At 42.4% G+C, this 23,516-nt stretch overlaps 1 protein-coding gene and 1 long non-coding RNA gene across 3 annotated transcripts in view; both read left to right on the forward strand.

Moving 5' to 3' along the window:
• The first annotated feature begins 381 nt into the window (after window positions 1-381).
• Window positions 382-23,516, forward strand: part of spns2 (SPNS lysolipid transporter 2, sphingosine-1-phosphate) — a 68,264-nt gene continuing 45,129 nt past the window's right edge. Inside the window, exons 1-2 of one of the 2 annotated variants that reach the window (XM_078265264.1) lie at window positions 382-883; window positions 20,200-20,265. In XM_078265264.1, coding sequence (XP_078121390.1) covers window positions 652-883; window positions 20,200-20,265 — 298 coding nt within the window. In that variant the 5' untranslated portion in view covers window positions 382-651. The remainder of the gene's footprint in view (window positions 884-20,199; window positions 20,266-23,516) is intronic. The other variant, XM_078265265.1, reaches the window with a different exon arrangement.
• On the forward strand, window positions 6,254-10,083 carry LOC144527337 (uncharacterized). Its single transcript, XR_013502815.1, has 2 exons — window positions 6,254-7,592; window positions 7,902-10,083. It is a non-coding gene; the product is annotated as an uncharacterized LOC144527337 (long non-coding RNA).

The following is a 23,516-nucleotide window of genomic DNA, read 5'->3' on the forward strand; positions in this document are numbered from 1 at the left end:
TATGTAGCCTATGAAAAAACGTAAATCCTGACATATATTTGTGACTACCAAAAATGTGAGCAGACCTGGGGCGATGCAGCTTCCTTTCTTCTCTAAATGTGTTATTCAGTAGTAGCCTAATATTTTCTCAGTCAGCGGTCATTGCTCCCTAATAAATGTGAAGGATGAGGATTAATACATATATAGGCTAGATAAATGAAGTCACACCCACCCACCCGTTTCCCACCACTGCCAGCGTCCTTAAATAACAGAAAGGGTTTTCCAACCGCACCACACTCCGGTTGCAATTCCCCGGCATCTGCACCCTGATATCAGGTGCGGCTCCATCATTCGCTGCGGGCCTTCGGGGGGGGGGGGGAGGAGGAGTTTGGCAGCCAGGTCACACCCCCTGCACTATAGCACTATAGCGCCGGTTCCTTAGAAAAAAAATCACCAAGGAGCGCACAGCCCGTCCCTCACTGCACTGCACTGCTAGAAAAATATGTTGCCGAGAAGAGCGACTCCTGCGCTTTAACACTTGAGACAACAATTCCACTGCGAATAATTTCAGTTGAAATCACCGAATATCGCTGAGACTGGTCCTTGTTGAACTATTTTCCCTCTCCATTCTCTTTCTCTTCTTTCTCTGCGCTGGATCTTTCGTGTGAGAAAATGTGTGTGGAGAGCGATGGATGCGAGATTGAAGGCTGCAGCAGTTTGGATGAGGTGCGCACGCTGTCAGGCAGCATGAGTCCCGCACTCAAATCCAGCCCGGACCTTCACCCGTGCCAACCGGGGCACAAATTCCGCGCCGCGCTGCTCAGATGCCGCTCACCGGCTGCTGCCGCCGGGATCCTCAGTTTTGGGAACGTCCTCAATTACATGGATAGATACACTGTAGCCGGTAAGAGACCTGACTTCTCCCTTTCTATTAGACCTGTATCAGAATAGCCTACATTTCTTATTTATCTGAGGGGTTCCAGTAAACACAGCAGAGCAGTTTTCTTTATTTTGCTGGAGTATAATTGTATGCATGCGCTAATTGCCTGTGCGCTGTTCCAGTCTTGTAGCAGCCAGCACACCTCAGCTGAGTCGGGCGGAACAATGGGCTTGTCCAAGCGCAGTGGACAATCTGCTCAAACCACAAGGCTGTTAAAGGTGTTTTCATGGTTGTAGACTGCGTCTGCTGTGGTTCAATCAAACACATAGCCTATATGTCGTCGCTATCACTCAAGAAAAAGCTGGACAGTAATATTTGCAGATCGATCAATTAAGGCGATCAACTCTCCATGCACGAACCTGCCTGCATGCTTTCGCTGCGTGTATGTGTGTGTGTGTGTGTGTGTGTGTGTGTGTGTGTGTGTGTGTGTGTGTGCGCGCGCGGGGGGCTCATCTGTCAGAGCAGTTTCAGCGACTGCAAATAGAGATAGAGAGCGTATCTACTGGAATCAGTCATTAGTTCCTCGCCGTTTCTGGGAGCGAGTTATTTAGTCCAGCATCTCCAGTCATCGGTTGTGTTTTGTGCGGCACCTCGCTGTGTGGTGCTGGGATGAGGCCATGTGGTGTTCATCCCCCTCAAGTGTTTCCTCATTTCCTCACTGTAGCTAAGATCCAGAACATCATTTATTACAACTGAACACTGTGTACAGATGGAAATTAAGCCTATATCTTAGAGTGTGTTAAAATGTGGAAAGTGTGCATTTGTATGAGCCCAATTATGGAATGAATAGATTCATGGATTGTGACTAAAATGACCAATTATAGATGTTAAAACAAAAGCCAAGAGCAGATTTCAGTAAGGTAATGGGGCATATTTTGAAGAGCTAAATTTTTTTTTTTTGTTAAAACATCGTAAGAAAAACACAGAATCAAATTATTGAAATTGTTCAGTTTGTAGTCTTACACCTCACACCAGAAATGAATTAGATTTCATTTCATGAATAGGGATTCCTTGTAAAGCAAGAACTGTTTAACCTGTTGTTACTAATTAACACGTGTTACATCAGGCCAAGTTAACAGTTTATCTTCATCTTAGTTTTACCAATATTTGGTTACTGGATGATGTATTTACTGTAGGCTTCTTATCAAGGTTTGGACATCGGACTGTGGCACTGAATGGGTTAAAATTATTGCTGCAGCATGGAGAATGGAGGAGAGCCTGTTCATGAGGAGAATAAGCTCTTCGGTACAAAGAGATACCTTCCTGATTAAAGTGCAAGTTTCTATCTGACATAGTGACATAGTCCCACAACAGAAGTCCATAGGAAATCTTGTATTTTTTTTTACTTCTTCATAAATGATTTGCAACATAGCATATAATTAAATGACATTAATGTTTCTGAAACTGATAAATCCCCAAAAAAAATACCAATGGTGTAATTTCACTCTGTAGTCCCTGGCAGAAAGAGGGAGTGGCTTATTAAACAGAACAATGTGTACACCTAAGTAGCCACATGCCTACGGCTCATCATCCTGAATGCTTCAGGTGCAGTCAAGAAGCTACAAGCCCTTGGGCACCTGAATGATCATTACAGCGGTAAGGCTTAGCTCCTCGACCTATACAGCCAAGAATATGTTGATGTTGCATATCTAATCTTAGCATCTTCAAGCACCACTCAGCCACAGATAGCGTAAAAATATCCTCATTCTCAGTCATGGATGCATCAGTCTCCCTCTACAGTGGCGATTTGTACTCCTGTCTCCTTACACCTCGTCATGCTTTGATCAGGGAAAACCCCTCATTAAGGGGCTCAAAAACAAACCTATTCTCCTCCGTCCTCTCCATCATGATCCTGCCACTACAGTCTCTGCTCGTTATATCCCACAAATTGCAAGGCAGAAATTCCTCTGCAAAGCCGTTAACTTTGCTGGACCTCCGAGCACTTGCTGTGAAGTGACAGGAGGACGAGTGACTGAAGAGAGATGAGGACAAAGTGTGAAAAGGGAGGAGGGAAGGGAGCACAGGATGTTGGGGCTGGGAAAGGGAGGGTGGTTGCAGCAGCCTGGGCTAACCCTCGTGGGGAGAGGCTGGGCTCAGTGCATGTAGTGCATCGGGGTCTCTTCCATCCGTCCCCTTTCCATCCCTGCCAACTGAACACTGCTGGACTCTTCTGCATTATGCATGCGCAGCATGTGCGTCGGACACTCACTCAGTATCAGGGCCGCAACCTTGTGCACCCAACACAACTAATACATACAGCCAGAGCTGATCTTCTATTCTCCATCTCCTTCTTACTTTCTTCTCCCCTCTCCTGCTGTGTAAGCTACATCGCAGTAGCAATTAGGTGGTGGAAGCAGCGCATGTGCTGGTGGCAGTGTTTTCTCCAAGTGTGTGTGTGTGTGTGTGTGTGTGTGCGTATGTGTGTGCGTGTAGGGGTGTAAAGTAGATCTGTATGATATATCAGTATACTATTAATATTGTGTTGTTAGATTAGATATTAAGGCGGGTTTTTGGTTATTATACAATGTGACAAAATGTTGTCTTTTCCTGGTGTAATTTCTTATTACATTACTTATTACATTGTACTAAGTGAAATTAAGTATCTGTTTGTCCACTTTCCATTTCCATTTCTTCTTGATGTACCTTTCTTCTTTATCAGGACTCGGTCTCCCATTAGCTCCCTGCCTCTTCTTCTTATTTTTACTCACTCGGCTTTCTTGTTCTCCAGCTTTCTTGTTCTCCTTCTTCACTAGCAGATACCCAAAGCGCATCCCAACTCATAGATCTTAATGTCAATTAAGCAAGCATGAGTGCACACCCACAGAAAGCACACACACATTAGAAAAGACTCTCCCCACCATTTCAAGAAGGGCTGAATGAATGAGAGAGGGGAATTGGGAGGGGAGGTGCCGGCTGCTGCTGCAGTGGCAGCTAGTCAGAGGGAAGTGGACTCGGAAAGTAGACTGAACCCCAGCGATGGCGTCCCCCCCCACCGACGTCAAAAGGTCTTTGTACCAGCAAGCCATTACTGTAGTGTGTGTGGATCACTAAAGCATTGTGACAGAGACAGAGGGTGACCATTCCAGACACCAGGGCTATTCTGCTCCACAACAATGATGGGAAAATTGCACCCACCAATGCACAACGGCAGTGTCAAAGACTTAGATCTTTCTGTTAATCCCCAGTGTCAGAGGTGAAGCCACACACACGCACACACACACACACACACACACACACACACACACACACACACACACACACACACACACACACACACACACACACACACACGCACACATAAAAAAACATCACATATAAACTGCAGTTTATGATTATGAACACTTGACTTCTCCAAAATGATGGTGAAAACCATAAAAGAAGAGCGAAGTCACTTTGTCTTTTTGTTGTTTTGTTCTGGATTTGGTAGATGCTCCGCCAATATCTATTTTTTACAAGACTTGAATATTTACAGTAATGCCAACAGTATGTGAGGAGAAAACAATTTAATTGTATGAGAATTAAGCTGCTGCATATTAAACGGCATGTTCCAGTCTCTCAGTAAGGCACCACAATGAGTGAAAAACAATATTGATTGTGTCATCCTTCAGATTACAACAGGGAATTACCTGTAATGTAATCAAATTAATACATTTTAACTTCTCCATCCCTTATACTGCTCTTTTTTCACCTCTTTTAAAACTCATTTTGATTATCTGTTTCACTCTAGTAATGTGGTTTGTTCATCTAGGGATCATCAGAGGGCTACTGGCAGTTCGAATTTCTGCAATTTCTATATTTCTATTTTGTGGAATTGGCAAAGAGACAGTGATCTGGTTTTTTTCAGACACACTTACGGGCCAAATCCAAGTGTGAGCAGGCACTGAGGAGACCAATATTAAGATTCAGGTCTGCTGAAGAGAAGGAGAGTGTGAAAGACAGCAGTCAGCTAGAACTCTATGCAGTAAGTTGGACAGCTGTTCAACTGGTGGCTCAGGCCTGGCCTGGAGTGCTCCTTCAGAAGCCTGTGCTTGTTTTTACGACATCTGTGAAGCAGACAAGGCAGAAATGAGGAGTGTCTGGGACATTTGAGGGTGACCTGATGAGGTCAATCGCGCCCCAAGTGCTCGCTGCATGAGATGGCCATCCATCCGACCATACAAGATTGGGGTGGAGGCAAGAGCGGAGCAGGGTGAGGATGGTCACTTGTGTCTGGCCTTTAGAAGCATCCAGTCAAACCACAGCCAGTAATTTTCCATTTGCTTTTTAGAGTGCATACGAGCTCTGAGATTTAGAGGGCCACTATATATTTAATTTAATTTTAGGTAGCTTTGAAACCTTAAATCCCGGTGTTGGTCTCTCTGTAGTCCCACAGCAGACAGTCCAAGCTCCTCGACAGCTTATCATAAAGAGGGGATTAAACGTTTTTTCAGAGAATATGAGGATATGTGAGGCAGACACTCAGCACTTAAAGTTATTTGTTCTGTAAGTAAGTAAACCCTGTTGTGTATTAACTCTAGCCCCCCCTTCGTGCACCTAGAGTAACCCCCTTCTCAGCCAGCAATGGTGCAATTTGGGGGGTACGGCTGACTGCAGCCTAATCTGTGGTGAACACAAATGTTGGGGAGCTGCAGATTAGCGCTTCTTCCAGGCACTTTAATCTGAGTTGTCTCAATCAAGCTGTCATTCCAAGAATACCAAAAAAAACAGGGTCCCATCCCATTGGACAAGTGCAGGACCCTTGCATGGGAACTTTGGGCATCTTGCATTATAGACACAGATGACAGTGTGGTGATAATCCTCTTAAGGCAAGCTCTGTCGCACTGTAAGAAAGATGTAGCAATCTACCCAGTCTGACAGGCTATGCAGATTAATTCCTGACTGCTATGTCCAGTTCCTTTGTGGCTACTCATTATCACCGTCCACATAAGACATTCCTCTGCATTTCTTCATAAAGCAATCACAGGGTAAATTCTGAGCTTATTTTTTATTTATTGTTTTCCTGTGTTTTGTCATGACATGAAGTGCTCAAACTTGAAGAAAGCGCATCACTTTCAGTTCCACACAGGCTAGAAAAGAAGAGAAGTGAAGATAGTGTAGGTGTCTGTCAGGGACATTTGTGAGGAGAAAAAACAATGTAATTTTGGGATAATACAAAAGTAGAAACCTATTTCTCTGCGCAACAATCCCAAGTGTAGAATGTCTCTGTGACATTTTCTTAGCTGCTGGTAGAAACATGTCACCACAGATCTTCTCAGTAACATGAAGTGTTACAGCGGAATATGTCAGGATTAGACATACAGGAAGTGTCTCCTCTCTACTGAACTGTGTGAGAGGCTGTGTGGGCCATGCTCGAGTGGCTTCGGGCTTTAGCTTTTGGTTCTTTCACCCTTCACTCTTCTCCCTATTTCTCCCTCTCCTGTTTTATAGCGTTCACATTAAAGGTCCCCAAACAACAGCCGAGGCATTAAAAAGATGGAAGGGCCTCAAGTAATTTACTTTATAGGGTTGCTGCGTCTTTCTTACCGTGTTTTTTCTCTCTGATGTTGAGCTGTTTCCAATTAGACTAATGGCACTGTACAGTATGACACGTCTCTTTGAAAGACATCATCACTTCTGCATTTCTTTAATATGTCAACATCTTTCAAACTCTTATATTTCACTGTTGACAGCAATGGACAATATTGCAATATTGACACTATTCAACAGATGTTAAATGGAGTCAATCACAATGACATGATATCATAGCAAGTGGACTTTTCCAGACTGGTTTCCCACAGATATCCTACTGATCTCTTTATGTCTATATCCTGGCGTGCCATTCCCACTGCTGTGAGAAAACAGTCTGTGTGTTCTTTAGGCTCTGATTTAGCCGACGTCTGTAATAGTAACTGGTGGAATTAGAGTTTCTTCCTCTGCCAGTGCAGGCCCTTTCATGTGGCTACTCCATATTTTTTACTCTAGCAGACACACTTCGCTCGCAGCAGCTTTCACCCTGTGACCCCACGGCAATGAACGCACCGCTTCATGGCTCTGCTGATGGTTGTGACTCTTCCCCTCCATACAGCTGTTATTTTGGCACCCAACCTTGCGTCCTGCATCACTCATCACAGCTATGAGGCCATTACATGCGTTGCATTCTGGAGAGGTTATATTTACTCTGTGCTGCCCATGCTATAGACCAGAGGTTTTGAAATTGGGAGTTGCAGAGAGAGACATTTGAGCGTGAGGTCAGGAAACTGCATGAGGTGAAAGGAACAGGTTCATGCTAGTGTTCTGGAAACAACAGGAAGTTAATTTTTGTAGTTTGGCCCATTGATTTGGCCCGCTCACCAACACGGTCAGCAGTTGAAGCTACGACACAGCTCATGGAGGCAATTTAGGTACTTTAAAACCCTAGTGCGTGATTGCTGCAATTTGCATCTAACAACATTCTCGGTATCTGAGTCATAATAATAACTCAGCCAATTGGCCGTTGTCTCCATGCTGTGTGTGTCAGGCTTTAAAAACCCCAGCCACTACCCTGCCACACATTTAGAACAAAGCCACACATCGTGTTTTTAAGTGGCTTTTCTTATCAGGTATATTCTTAACTGGTTATCTTTTAACTCCCAGTAGCTTGACGAGCCAACGGCAGTGCTTGCTCAAGCTGCCTGTTGATCTTCGACACATGAAGGTGAGTGGTAGGCTAATAATCACCGACCTCCCCTTTGTCATCAGAGGAGTGTGTGGACATAGGGACGGGGCAGTGGTGTTTTCTTTGGTGTTGTGTCCTCCACCTACAAGTTTGCTTAAGGATTACAGCCCCGAGATAAACACGGTATCTGCAAAATTCAGTTTTTAAGACATGTTGGAGTGACAGCGAGATGTGTCATGAGCACAAGCACAGGGTTACAGTCTCCATCTAACCCCTTTTCAAACACCCAGTCGCAATTTTGCCCCCATGTTAAAAAGGCGCCCCCTCCCTTCCTGTCTCATTATCTAGGAAGTCTGGAGGGTTTATCTGAAGAAAGAGCTGAAATTCATCTCTTCAAGCAGACGGCAAGATCACAGGAAGGAAGGAGAAGAGATTTGGGATGTGTTGAGCACTTTGCTGTGTTTGACACACTGTCAAATAGCAGCTCATCCCTGCTTAGGAAATGTGATAGGAAAAAAATGTGCTTTCATCACTCCCCGCATTCCGTCTCTTATGATTATATCTGCAAATTTTAACAGGTGAATGTTGTTGAAATGCAAAAACTGTATGTAAGATTGTTTTTATATTAGTAAAATGTGGTACTGTATATGGGATAACACTAAGAAAACAGCAATAATATTGTATGTTATTCTACAGTTGAGCAGTCTAAAACTCACAGACCTGTTTTTTTTCTTTTTTTTTTCTTTTTTTAAGTCATACGACTGACTTTCTACAACATTTCTACAATGTTCCTTTTCTCCAGCCACCCCAAACCCTTTGTGGCCTTCACATCCATTTCAACACACACACACCGAGAGATATTTAAAGACAAAACACAGCAACACAAACAAGCGAAATGTGTCTGTGTTGGGAAGGTCATATTCAAATGTTCCCCGGAGTCCAGTGCTTTGGCTGCGACCGCCGGTACATGGCATGAAGAAATGGAAATAGAAGACAATGCAATCCATTTCTTATCGTTGCAAAACACACACACACACACACACACACACACACAGACAGAATATTGATCAACACAACAGCAGCTTGGAATTTTGGAATGATGAAACTGTAATGTCCTGAGACACACTGAAATTGGATCTTTTTCTGACACATTAACAAGTTGTTCTTGAGAGGATTGGAATCTAATATTGACCTACATGAGTTACAACCAGCGGTCGTGAAAGCAGACCTGCAGCTAGCTCTCAGCTATTAGCTCTCAGCTCCTGGAAGCTCCCACAGCTGCTAGAATAATATTTTGAGTGCTTATGTAGAGCAGCCCTATATTTGACAAGCCTTCCATGTTGAGGAAAAATGTAATCTCCCCCCCACCCACCCCATTTACGTGATTTGTGATAGAGTAAATAGTAGAGCCTGGCACAGGGATTATGAAATCTTTTATATCCACTGATCAGGCTCAGGATAATGTCTTGTGTGTGTTTGTGCGTTCACACATGTTTCATCAGCTTTTTGTTTTTTATTTCATGCGTGGATATCTGTCATGTTGTCAGAGCTAGATGAGATTTCAGCAGGATTTTCATTGTTATGTTTGGCTCCAACGTTACTGTGTTTGCGGGAAGAGCCGGGGTTCAATAGGGGTGTTGACCTCGGTCAAAGACTCGGATCTTTCAGTTAATGCCCTGGGTCAGAGATGGACACACACACGCACACACACACACACACACACACACACACACACACACACACACACACACACACACACACACACACACACACACACACACACACACACACACACACACATACAAACGCACAGCCCTTGGTGTGTTTTTCTGCTGTAAAAGGTTCACACTTAGGATTGAATTCCTATGAGAATGTGTCATTGGTTTTCTGGTTCCAAGACGTCAGTAATGTCACATTTGTGCGTGTGCAGGTATTAAACTTAATGTTGGGCTGCCAGCAACACATTATCTTATCCAATTTGTCCAGCCTCTCATTTAAATTCTGCAATTTTGCACTGCACAGCTTGATTAGTAGGCAAGTAGACTTTTGTATCTGTGTTTATTTTCTGTCTGCACTGTGGGGGATGTTGCTTATGAGACAATAGCGGGCAGAGTTTAGGTGTTTGTTCCCACAGCGCAGTTGTACACCAGAATGGTTGGTTATGCCTCACAGCCCAGGGAGGGTTATTACAGCGTTCTTTTGATTCTTCAGCACCATAAATGTTTACTGGTCCATGTTTAACTACATAAATCTGCAGGCAGCCTGTCAACACACCACTTCAAAAATGTTGATTGCATGTATTTGTAACACTGAATATATCTGAATCGGTTGCTCAATGTGGTAGCTGTGGCATACAATGAAATGGTACTTGTTCTACACGACTTAGATGTTCAGGGATGTTTAGGAGACAAGACCACGGCTGACTGCAGTAGCCCATGTCATCATTCAGGTTGTTGATGGAAGTATCTGGGCAGCACACCAGTCAAAGCTTCATGTGCATATTTCTTATTAAAGCTTAATGACTGTCTGATAGGTGCATACGGCCTGAGGCTGTGAACTGTGCTGTAGGTATGTGGGCCATCCTTTAATGAAACACGCCTGGTATGTGGAGGAAGTCATAGAAGAAAGAAAAGGATGCCCTTGGTATTTTTTTCCATGCCAAGAAGAACTCAATCTCTAAAGTTATAGAGTTTCGTTTTGCATACTTTTTTATCATGTAAAATGAGAAACAGCATTCATTTTTAACAATTGCACACACGCTTGAAAGCATAAAGGCACTTGCAGATTCCAGAGTAGTACAAAATGTAAACCCTACCATGCACAAAATATTCAAACTGGCTTTTGAGGTCATTTTTTATAAGTTTGTGCATAAAGACATATTTGGGTTTCTCAGAGTGTTTGATGAAATAGCAGAGGAATTAATGAGATGCATATCTAATTCATGAGACAGTGAAAGATAAACGAAACTGTCCTCCCCATAACCGGGATGAAATTTAGCTGGAAATGAGTGGCTTTCTCCTTAAATGTAGACACAGTGAGAGAGAGGCATTGGTAGGATTGCCTTTGAGTAACGTGTACAGCTGTAGAGAGGTCACATTGACAGCATCTCAGAATGAGAATGCTTTCATGTCTGATTGGTGTGCCCTCTGGCTTTACTTGTGATGGGAATACAGGAACAAACATGTTTATTCATTCATTCATTCATTCATATTGATATATCTAATAATAAGTCTAGTAGTAGTATACACACAGTATGTATATTGCACTGGATAGGAATGAAAGAAATATCCCATTAGTTATGGTCCAAATGGAGTAGTCGTGGCTGCCGTGAAGAATTGTAACAAACTCATTTATGACAGATGTTATCACTGTGCACAAAAAAAACTAAATATGGTAGAAAGCCTGTTTCATCAGTCATACTTCTAGATGATCCATTCGAGCAGCCTTGTAACAAAATGGATGCTAAATTGCACAGCAGAGATGTGGTGACATTCCAGTGCCAAGTCAAGAAAGAAACAATAGTCAAGAAACGCCAGGCCACATTTAGATCATAATGACTGACTGTCGATGGGAGCTCAGTGGTCCATGCCATTCAAGTATGAAATAGAAATCTTTGGAGAAAAAAAAAGTACTAATCTTTACCCAAAATGCATTTTTTAAACTGATTTCTACTTATTTCATGTCCATTCCATATGTGTTTTTTTTGTATGTCTTGTAAAAGAGATTCTTAGAGAACTTATGCTAAATTGTACAAGCAAGAAGCAACCCTCAAATATATATTTTTTTATAATGCACCAGGTTAATGTTTACATAAAGAATTGACCCAGCACGGGGTCAATAAAAAGGCATATATTAAAAGATTGACTTCGGGATTTTATAAATTAATATCAGATCACTCAAACAAACATTGATTTTAATTGGAGAATTGATTATTTTAACCCAGCCCTATATGAGACAGATGTATGTATTATTTGCAATTTCACCCATTTTTAAGAATAAAAAAAAAAAAACTAGAAACACACAATAAACAATACATTCTTGTATTTTTGTCTTGAAAAACAGAAATAAAAAATAACAGGCCATACATATTAGCCATATGGAGCTAGCTGGGCCAATATTGCCCCTGAATTCTTCATTTCGTGGAGCTTAAGCACTGTGATTATCCAGAGAAGATAGCTGCGCTGTAGCTGTATGATGCTAAATTGAGCTGAAAATACAAATCTTCACCAATTTCTTCTGTTTTTATCATGGCTTAGGGTCACTTTGCACCCTCTCTTTAAGAGAAACAGCTCTGCAGTCTAGACAGTCAGTTTGACAGCTTGGGGACGTCTTATCGTCATGCTCTACAGCTCACAGTCAGACGAAGGAGATGAGTCAGGTGTCAAGCAGAGAGCACAGACATATATTCTTTTTAAAGTAGATCTGTAAAGTTTAAGTATTTAAAATGAATATATCATCAGCATTTTACTGCATGCTGCTTTATCTTTGGATAATTAATGCATTGAATTAATGACGCCTTGTCTAAATGAGCATCATTAAGTAAGATAATTTAAGAAAGCTTGACTGTACGTACAGTTTGTGATAATTTTGCAGCAAGATGTTTCAATGTCCCCCATAGTGGATTCTCCACATCCCCATAAAATGAAATAGAAAAGAAAAGGAGAGAGGAGAAATTAAATCTCATTAAAAACACTACACACACATAATGACTTTAATCCTCCACACTGTTATGTAAAAATAGCGCTGGGATTACTGACAGGATCTTTCAAATTCACATGTGCTGTGTCACACACAAACACACACACACACACACACACACACACACACACACACACACACAAACACATATACACAGTAACGTAAGTGTGTAACCACTTGGGTCCAAACTAAAATATCAGTTATTGGGGGATTGAAATCTTTTACAGACATTCAAAGATCCTATAAAGTTTGGGGATCCCCTGACGTTTAATTTATTGCCGGTCCAAGTTTTCCAGGGAAATATCTCTCACAAATTTTGGTTCCGACATTTACGTTCCCCAGGGGATGAATTTAAATAACATTGGTGATAATCCGTAATCTTTCCTCTAGCGCCATCATCAGTTTCACTTTGGTTAGTGACCAAATACCTGCAGAACTAATGACATTTCCACACAAGTTGTGTCAAGTGCTAATTAGCGAATGTTAGCATGCTAGCACACTCAACTAACATGGTGAACATGGTAAACGTTACCTGCTAAACATCAGTACGTTAGCATTGTCATTGGGAGCATATTAGCATGCTGATGTTAGCATTTAGCTCAAAGCACTTGTGGATCATTGTGGATAGTAGATTGATATGTTTAAATCGTCCAAGACTCAGCCAAATTTAATGTAAACTCAAGGCATTGTCTGTGGGTTTGTGAAAAGGACAATGTCCATATACTTCTCCATGAAATTAACACTGACACTGTTTGAGCCTCTCTCAGTGATGTTCTCTGGTTAACGTGGCTCTTTTATCAAAATTCCACATGAATAACCCTTCTTTGGGTCCACATTTAAGGTTATGTTCAACTGCTGTTCAGTGTTCTTGTCTCATATCATCTCACATACCTTTGCGTTGCTTCACTGCATCTCTTTCCAATACATCTAATGCATTATTTCATATGTACAAGTGGGCTAGCCCTGGGTGTATTATTGATGAGCTATAAGTTTAGTCTGCTCCCTTGATGCTTCACTACGCATCCTCTCCACTACCTTCAAATATTTAGCACGTACTGGCTGGGACTAATGCACCGTGGCCCTTGAGCTGAATTCAAGCTTTTGATTAGTGAAAGAAAATTAGGTTGAAAAAAAGCCCTATTAATCAAAGTGGTAAGGCTGGCAAACCTACAGGCCTTTAATTTGATTTTGGCCCAGTTTGGCTGTCACAAATTTAGAAGATTAGAGTGAAAGCTGTCTCAAATGTCACTGAAATAACAGCATATTCGTCCTCACACACTGGCAGGAGTTCTGATTTGATTATTTTGATATTGGTGTATTATAGTGGTGTATTGGAATTTGGTAAACTATCATAACTTTAAGCATTGGCTTGATATGACATCCACACATCATGTCAGCAAAATAAGAAAAACAGTAGTCTAACTTCGCGGGTCCTTCTGCTTCTTCTCTTCCTCTGGGAAAACATGACCGCTTTGCATTGTGGTATACGGGAGTAAAATGTGTACAGTATACTCAAATTAGTTGTGCATTGTGGGTATTTTATAGTGGACTATATAGTGATTAAAATTAACCACTGAGAACACCACTACAAAATGGCGTACACACTATATACTGCACTATTTCTGGGATAGGGAACAGTTTCGAACACAGCTATTGTGTGTATCCTTGAGGTCTAACAATTATGTTTCCTTCCTCATAAAACATTTGCAAAGTATGCTCATACGCGTGTCTGTGGGTCCGTCTTTGTGTGCTCAAACAAAACAGGGACTCACTCATAAAAATATTGCTCCATAGCATAGTGGTCAACAACTCCCCAGGGTTCCTTTAATCAACATGACTCAAGAGTCGGATTGATAGTATTTTATTTCTCACTTTAAAACAGCAGCCTCCAAGCTTGTCAATAGAATGACGATGTAAGGTCTTACATAGTTATGTGTTCGACTAGCTACCAACAGGAAAAATACTAGTGCAGTCCATCTCTTGTGGATGTTATTCTCTTGTACGAGCTTTGAAGTCCCTCCCGTGCAGGCAGCTCTACATGGTTTCCCAGACATTTGCTGTACGTTTCCTTTCTGTGTGGCAGGGAAAGGAAGTGGAATGGAAAAAGCGCTCCCCCGCCCACTGTGGCCACATGGCAAGGGAGGAGAGCAGTCGGTCAGGAGCCCGCCGGCCACAGTCGGGCATATTTGTGGTCAGCTTTCTCCTCGCTGCAGTCTGAGACGCTGTGCAGCATGGCCTGCCTCTGCACTCTGTTGCACCTCCCCGCGCTGTTACTTGAAGTCTCTCACACGCTTAAATCTAAAGTTTGGTTACAAAAAACAACCAAAAAAGATGCACTTTCTCCTCACTCATTATGTCCCTTCTGTTCCCCCTCTTCCTTTCTCAGACTATTTATACTGATGGGGTTGACACATGAAAAGGGATCACCCCTTTACAGGAATGAAGGGGAAGGATCTGGCCACATCAGCAGAGCGGTTCACCGCTGCCCGTCACACTCTAGCCAGAATGAATGACTTCCATCCATTGGCTCCTCTCACTCAGACACACACACAGTGAATCCAGGGGAAAGGGGAACACACACACATACAATATATATATAAACAATGGAAACATATGCTTTACAAAACAAATCCAGCCCTGACTGACCCGATTGTAGCCACCACCTATTTCCTTGCTCCTCATGACTCCTCTCCTCTGTCTGTCTCTCTCTCTGTGTCTCAACACTCCTCACAGTTAAATTCTCTCCTTCCTCTTAGCCTAGTTTCTATGAGCAGAAATAGAACCAAGGGGGGCTGGAGATCCATGCGTCTCTGTTGGGGATTTGATATGAAATCTGTCCTCTCCAAGCTGATGGGGTTCTGTGTGTGCTATGTCTGTGTATGACCGTATGGGTGTGGTGTGTGTGGGTGTGTGTGTTCACTTACTGACTTATTTGTGAGTGTATGGTGGTCCCAGAGGAATAATGCTGGCAGTGTGCGTCACTGCACGATAGCTGGCCTTGCAAAAACAGCACGCTGTATCCTCATTTAAATGTTTCCTCTGGATCATGCCATTGTGTTGTTTTAACTGAAGACTTTGGGTAACTTTACCTCCAGAAATTGCAAAAAAAAAAATCCCCTGTATGTCATCATATATTATATCATATTTTATATGTGGTGTTTTTTTGCAAACATGATGCTAAAGAAAAAAGATGTTTATCTTAGTTATATGGAGATGCATTGCTCTACATTGATTCACAAATCCTACAGTTATTGAACTGTTTACTGGTGGACTTATTATGGAAACAGACTGAAAGAAAGTACTATTCATATCGAAGAATGATCATTCACCATTCACTGCTCTAAATGCAGTATTTGTGGCATGTTAACGTCCAATTTCAGTCATTTTTTCTTAAGCTACACTGAAAAAAAGTGGTCATAAAGGCGGACTTTATGAGAGGGTGGAATAAGTGTCAGCTCCACACTGGTCCCCAGACTCGGTGTCAACTCAGTGTGTTGACTGCAGGGAGCAACTGTCTTCAGCCGTATAGTATGTACAGTTGAGCATCACAATACCTTCATGAATCCTTAAGTGTCAAAGAAAACAGAAATGTGGCTCTGGACTGTGCTGTTACACTGGAGAACAAGTCCGTTTTGTGTCACTTGAATCAAGTCAAAGCAAATGGACTAAAGGACAGCTGCCTATTCAAAGTCAGAAATTTGAATGACAAAAAATTCTGAACAAATTCTGAACATTGTCATAGATATCCAAATCTGTTGGAATTAAACCAAGCTGCAGCTAAGGATTCCTCTAATGCATAGTCTCAAACTGGGAACCCTAAACTTTCTCTAAACACCTGACATAAATTAGACCACAGACCTCCATTTTATAGGATTGTGTCCCAGGGTCCCAGCTGATAGGAATTTTACGTTATATGTTTTAATACAGAAAGTGTATGAAACCTATGACCAAAACACTCATACATTCTGTCATTGGATGGAATTATAGTAAAACATATATATTATTACTCTTTGTGCTGGGAACCCACTCAAGGACCCCATGGGTGTCCCCAGACCCTACTTTTGGAACCACTACTCTATTATATGCAGCACATGCTCTACCAGGTTAACTACCAGGGCACTGAGATTTGCATGTTATAAACTGAGATATAATTGAGTGTACAATTGAGTGTAGTGCAATTGTTTGGTATCATATTGGGACTTATTTGAGAGCTTGCACTACTCAAATTGTTGTTCTCGCTGACACTCTAGAAATGAGACACCTGTAAGAAAATGAAGAGAACTCACACAGTGATCACTGTGAGACTGAACCGTGTATATTTCTGAATGAATGAGAAAATGCACACAATCTCTCTTAGGTCTTGACTAGTGCTCATTTTTGTCTAGGAGATGTAAATGTGATAGAAGGGAGATCATATCTTGCATTTTCCTTTACTACTATATGGGGTTATGCACCCCTTCAAGCATGTTCATTATGTTTTCTTTGAAGGTAAACTGAGGGAGTGTACAGTATACTGTGTGTGTGTCAGAGGGAGTGGCCTGCTGAGTAGCTGTGGCTGCGCTTTACTGTGAATGGAGATGGAAGTCACTGTTATTGTTGTGTGCTGTCAGGAAGAGCCACATTCCTGCCGTGTTCCTTGCTTGGCATCATGCTCACATGAACACAGACCCCTGGAGGCCTGAGACTTGAGAAACTCATTAACGGTGTTAATGAATTAAATGCATTGGTGAGGTTTTATTTGCAATATTGTCGCAACCGTAGCGGTGACCTGATATATAGCTACAATTTAAAATAACCCTCTTTTCACTGTTGCTATGGTGTTTATGTTTCTGGCATCATATAATAACCCGTGTAACTTAGGGACATGTAAGCAGATGCAATGAGGGTCTTAGTATAGAAAAAAGAGATTTAGAGATTTGGAAAAGCTCAGCTCCTTTGTGGTCGCTTGACCTTTACCTCGTACGGCATTGCCATGGCAACTAAAGAAGGTGCTGCCAGCTTTGGTTGTGGTACCTCATCATCATATACATCACTGAATCTCTCTGTCTTACTGTAATGGTTGTTACATTTCCTTCCAAAATCCAAAAACATGAATCTCAGGCAGACTAAGGAAACAAACTTAAAAAAAAAAAGAAGATACACAGCTGAAAGGCGGTGGAAGGGGAAATGTAGGGGAGCAGGGAAATCAAAAGGACAGAGTTTGATTGCCAAGCATTAAAAGGCCTCATTGAGAGTAGAGATGATAGTTGTGATAGGCTGCTACACAAACACAGAGCTGCTGGCTCTCTGTAATCCACAGTTCATTACACAGCTCATTGCACTTGAATCTACTACAATAAACATGTTGCTTTAATCTGACATCCACCAATTTTTTAAATGGACACACATGTAGCTACTGTAATAAAGAATGTTATGTACAGTATATTTGTTTTTAAATATATCTAATCTTGTTGGAGGAATCTAGTTTATTACTGTAGTAACATCCACAGCTCTGTTTCCCTCATGTTGCCGTAACTAACAGTCTGCCAACTCTACCTTTATTAATTGTCTGGTAATTGTGTGGCAAGTGTAGACGGGTGTGGCTCAGACAAATGCAGACTCTGTCCAGGAGGGACGCTGCACCATCTGGCATAGGAATCCTCCTCTCAGCAGGCTGTGTGTGTGTGTGTGTGTGTGTGTGTGTGTGTGTGTGTGTGTGTGTGTGTGTGTGTGTGTGTGTGTGTGTGTGTGTGTGTGTGTGTGAACTTCTTCCAGGCTAATTAGAGTACAGCTGCAGTTGTACAGCACACTGTTAAACACTGTTGTCGCTGTAGACTGGCTTGACATGGGGGGGCAGAGTCGTTGTCAACCTGTCTGCCAAGGCCATGTAGGGATGACTTCCTGATGTGTTTTATGAACATAAGTGGTTTTGAGTCTGTGTGTGAGTGTAGGGTGGCAGATCAGCTCAGCAAACCCCAACCTGCTTTCTTATTTTGAGTCCCTAAATCCCTGAGGTGCATAAACATGCGATATCCTCCATTCTACTTGGACTGATAATGAACTGAGATTTACCTGCCGAGAAATGTAAATTCAATCTAACCTGTCCTGAGGCAGTTGCTGCATAATTGCCACATTGTGTGCACCGACTGCTGTGAGAGCTGTAAACAAGAAACACTGTTAGTTATCACATTTGAAGAAGAGGTGATGAAGAAAATCCAAGAGGTTTTTTTTTGTCGAATGGTCATTCAAGAAATTTAGATTCCCCTCATTTTTGACAGTAGTCTGAAGTGTTGGTTTCACTGAAACTGGCTGACCACTAGCATAGGAGCACCTTTCCTATAAGTCACATCATTATGAAAGAGAAACAAGGCAAAGGATTGTGAGTGGAGCTTTTGAACAAGAATGTCGCCTGTAGTGTGAGAATGTGAGCAGGTGGTTGGACTCAGATGACAGGAATCTGACGTATGTCTCTGCTCACAGTCCCAGTCCAAACTGCATCGCCTTTTAAACATTCTGTGTCTCTCTGTTGACACTGGCAATGCCAATGCCGTGTAAAGCAGAATCAACATCTATTATGTTGAGTACATTGCCTGCTTGGCTGTGATCTTTCTCATCATCCTCTAAGGCAAAACACCTTGAGATGACAAGGGCATGATGCATGAGTTATTTCTGAAAGTTTGCAGAGACTCAGGTGCACTAGTCTACGTAGAGGTCAGGTTATGCTGGGTCATACTGGTCTGCTGGGCCTCAGAGGAGAGGAGCAGACAGATCAGACGGCGCAGCCAGCTTTTTAAAATGTTAGTCATGCTGCTGTTCCATTTTCATGAGCTGTGTTGCAATCCCCAGGACCAGCCTGCCAGTTACACAGAGATACAGCCAGCACTACCAAGTACACCCCATTGCATCTCGATTGCAAACGTATTCCTTTTCTCTTTTCTTTTCAGTTAGAAAATAAGACTTTGAACCTACTCCAACTACGGTGGTCTCAAGAGGAGCAGAATTCATTTTATATTTATTTGACGACACGTGTTGCTTCATGTTTACTGGTGCTTTAAATTGTATGGTCGCTATAAAATGATTTATTTAACCCTAATCAATCATCCTCTGATCTTCTTCTTCATTTTGATCGTTTGATGTTTATGATGTGTTAAAAAGTTCATGAGATTTCTTGTTCATGCTTTGCATGCTCGAATCGTTGAACACACGGAAGTAATAATGTTGTGATGAGCAGATATTCAGCTGTTCACATGCATTCCCCGTCCTACCTTTGGCCCAGGCACCAGGTGTCATTCACTTCATTAATGCATTAGAGACATTCACACTAAGTGAATGTTCTCCATTCCAGCATAACTGCTCTCGGGTTACAGTAACAGGATTAACACGACTTCAAAGGCGTTGTGGTTTCTCATAATGGAGCGATGGTATGGTGCTGCTGTATGTGTGGGACTGATGAGAGCCACCAGAAATATTGCTCTCATACAGGCGGTTGCAGTGTCATCTGATAAAGCCAAAAATCAACTCAAGTCACAGTGCTGGAGCTGCTCCCCAGAGCTCTCTCTGTGTGTGTGTGTGTGTGTGTGTGTGTGTGTGTGTGTGTGTGTGTGTGTGTGTGTGTTATGGAAGTGTTTTTGTGTGTTTAGCGATTTACCGCCAGAAATTGTTGGTAGATAACACCCCTTGGTGAAATGTTTGCAGCCATTTACTTAAAGTTTAGCTCTGTATGGCAGCCAAGAGAGCACTTATCAGGGATATTAGACCACTCGTCAGGGATATTAAGTGAATGATAGCCTTTGAGTACTGTCTATCCATCATATCCAACAATAATCACAAGCCACAAAAGACTACCATAAAGCCAGAATCAATTTAACTATAAATCCAAAAGAGCTCTTTGTTTCAGTACCTGTGATTATTATGATTATTTTTATGTCTTGAAACCACATACATGTTTCCCCTCTCCTTGTTGTTGCAGGTGTTCTGCTTGACATCCAGCGGCATTACGGAGTATCAGACAGTGGAATTGGCTTGTTGCAAACAGGTAGGTCTAAATCTCCTTTAATCCCATAATTGTAGCTGTGAAGAATTTCAGCTCAACCCCTCAGCATAGTCTCGTGTGATGAGGGTAATTATTGTGTAACACTTAATGTTTTGGATGGAGCAATGAAAGGCAGTGGCTCTGACCCCATGTCCTAGCAAAAATGCTCTTTTCACACACTTTTACCAAGGTAGGTAGAGCTGTTTTCTTTTTTCCTTAATCAAAGTGCTTTATTTAAACAGATTGAGTTTTCTCAGAAAACAGATAAAAGTTGGCTCATCTCTCCCGCCTCTAATTTATAGTCTGCAAAGCTGAACGTTTTGAACAGAATTCAGAAAATTACAAGATAAATTGCCTCATACTGCCTCGAATTTATTTTGCAAGAATGTATGTCTATCTCCATGGCCATTGAAGAGAAGAGTATCTGAAAGTTACACCACCAACAATGTTGAGGTCTTCTAAATATTTTGAATACTTAGCACCACTGTATCGCAGGCTTAAGTGAGGGAGTGAGATTTCCTAACAGCAGCAGCAGGGCAGGTCAATAGAAAGGAAAACACAGTCAGGAGCCAGGCAGGCTGTTCTCCTGAGAGCCTGCATGCATGTAGCCGCAGCGTCAGAGGACTCTGGCTCAGGGCAGGGTTTCCTGTTCCACTCTAGACCTCGATGAATTCACCTTTTTAGCGAGATACCTTGCAAAGCCCTCTCATTGGAGGACAGGACCCAGTCTCGTCTCCGTGTGCCCTCAAACTCATTCAAACACCAATAAACCTGCACACAAAGTGCCATTGAGGGCAGGCAGGCAGGTTTAAGTTTGTGTGGGAAAGAATACCGCCCAGTGTTTTCCTCCTTCACTTGATGTTCTTAGACTAACTTTAGGTGAGCCGAATGGTGTGGTGGGGACAGAAATATCCAGCACCAAAAATAAATCTGTATTCTGTTGGCTTTTCAGTGAATACGCCACTTTATCATTTCCAAATCTCATTTCCAGCCAGTTTGACTGTAGCATGAGGAATCTATATGTCACTGAAGTTAATTGTCTACCAGAAACTCTTTTTCTTTTATACACTTCTCCCCTTCATCTTCTTTTTTTTTGCAGCAGCAGCAGTAGCCAAAAGATGAAATAGGCATGGTGTTTCAAAGCAACTTTTTTATATCACTTCAGTTCAGTTCATTTGATTCACAAAAGCTAAACAACAAAGGTGGAGACAAATGCAGATATGTGAAATGGGACAACCTGGTAAGCTATTTAAAGCTTGTTTAAAGGGGCCCAGACACTAGCAAATAATACACATTATAAATTGTTTGGATAAAAAAGGAAACATGTATTATACAATGTTATTTACAACCTAAAAGAAAAAGAAACCTAACCACCCTAACCCTACCTAAGTGGTCTCAAGACATGTATTCCATCATCATATGATACCTGTACATAATGGTAATGGTCCTGATATGTAGAATCATTTATTAGTTTTATTTAATCAGGGTACCTGAATTTGTGAAAACACACTGACCTGCACTGAAATCGTAACAAGAAACAGGAAACTGTGAAGGGTGTTTGACTCTTAATTCCGTTTGCATTGGCTCATTATCTGGGTTATGCACACTACCACACGGACTCACACACACTTAAACACACACAGTATGTTGCGTGTAGTAGGGGGGCATGTGTAGCTGATTTGCCCTCTGTACCGTCTCTGAGAGGCTCTCTGTTGTTCAGGCTTAAAGCAGGGCTGCTGTGAGTTTTGGTTTGCCTGGCCTGTCCCGGCCTGTCATGGTTTAGACTCCGCTTGGTCCCTGATCCCCAGGCGACCTCTTTCTCACACTGGCCTGAGGAATGCTGGGTGTCCAGGCCTTAAGCTGTGAGAGCAGGGTAGGCCCAGACAGGGAGCCTAGGTGTGAAGAAGAGGTTAGAAGGTTGACGTAATCATGGAGCTAGAAGGCAGAGTCTCAGTGTGTGTGTGTGTGTGTGTGTGTGTGTGTGTGTGTGTGTGTGTGTGTGTGTGTGTGTGTGTATATATGTTTACAGTATGCACGTGTTCCTTCCGGGTTTCCCCCACACCCCACTTCCGTCTCCAGAGGGAACAATCCCTGCCTCTGTGAGCATCTGCAGGCCAGGCCAGGCCAGGCCCCGGCTCTGCCTTCCCTCCGTCCTCGCTCCCTCTGTCCTGGCAGCTTATGTCCACCTGGGAAAGCAAACTGCCAACGTAGGTGTTTTACAGGCGGTGGGTGATGTGTGCGCTGAGGCTCTCTCTATTTCTCTGCTGCCAGGTCACCCTCACACTTTTAAAAAACACTAACCACACACTACAGGATCTGAGCCGTAGAACAAACACACGTGTGAGTCAGAATCACTTTATGAGCTCTGTTCTGATTCAGTTTGAGTAAAGGATAGTTTTGACCCTTTTCTTTGGCTCGTGATCAGAACTACTGGAATGAAAAATGTCCTATATCTAAAAGTTACTGACAAGTTGTTTGCTTTGGGAAATACTAGCCTGACTGAGCACCAGAGGAGCCCTTTATGCATGCTGCAGTCTTTTCATTTGGATTGTTGCACTCCAAAAAATGTCTATGTTTTGTCTATTTTTGACTCGGAACAAGCCCACAATCGTGGAGTGGCATTAGATAATTGTATCTGTTTCCAATGAAAATCAAGTGTTGTTGTTTTTCATTTGTTATTATCCGCTAAAGAAATGTTCCTCTCCATATCTTGTTTTAAGATATTGATATTCATGTCAAGAGAAGAAATGATCACACCTCTGTTGACAAGAAAATAAGAAACATAGGTCTTGAGATTGAATGGCCTGGTAAGATGAATGCGTTTTGCAGTGCGGTGAGTGTAAACATGGTGTTTTCATGCTAAAGGACAACCCATGGAAAATACCTTGTGGTGAGCTCAATCTCCGCAGCACTAGTTATTTCTGTTATTTGGCAACACCAGCCCTTCCAAAAGCAGCTTACACAACAGAAATTGACGTGAGGTATGTGCTCATTTCTGTGTCATTATTGCCTGAGGTGAGGTCCCAGCTCTTTGTGTAAGAGGATAAGGTGTCCATAACTGTCAGTCAGGTTCGGGGTAAAGGCGGGCTGTATGAGCCTGGAGCTCTTTGGCCTGCCCGTCAGAATGGTGAGATGGTTTCACCTGAGCTCAGCAGGCCTGTCAGAGCACCGGGGCAGCCTGAGCTCAGCGCTCCCACTGGAGATGACAGGCCTCCGTGCTAATGGCCCCGGGTAGCGGCTAAGTGAGTGACACT

The sequence above is a fragment of the Sander vitreus genome, chromosome 13 (genome assembly GCF_031162955.1).
Source record: "Sander vitreus isolate 19-12246 chromosome 13, sanVit1, whole genome shotgun sequence".
NCBI lineage: Eukaryota > Metazoa > Chordata > Actinopteri > Perciformes > Percidae > Sander > Sander vitreus.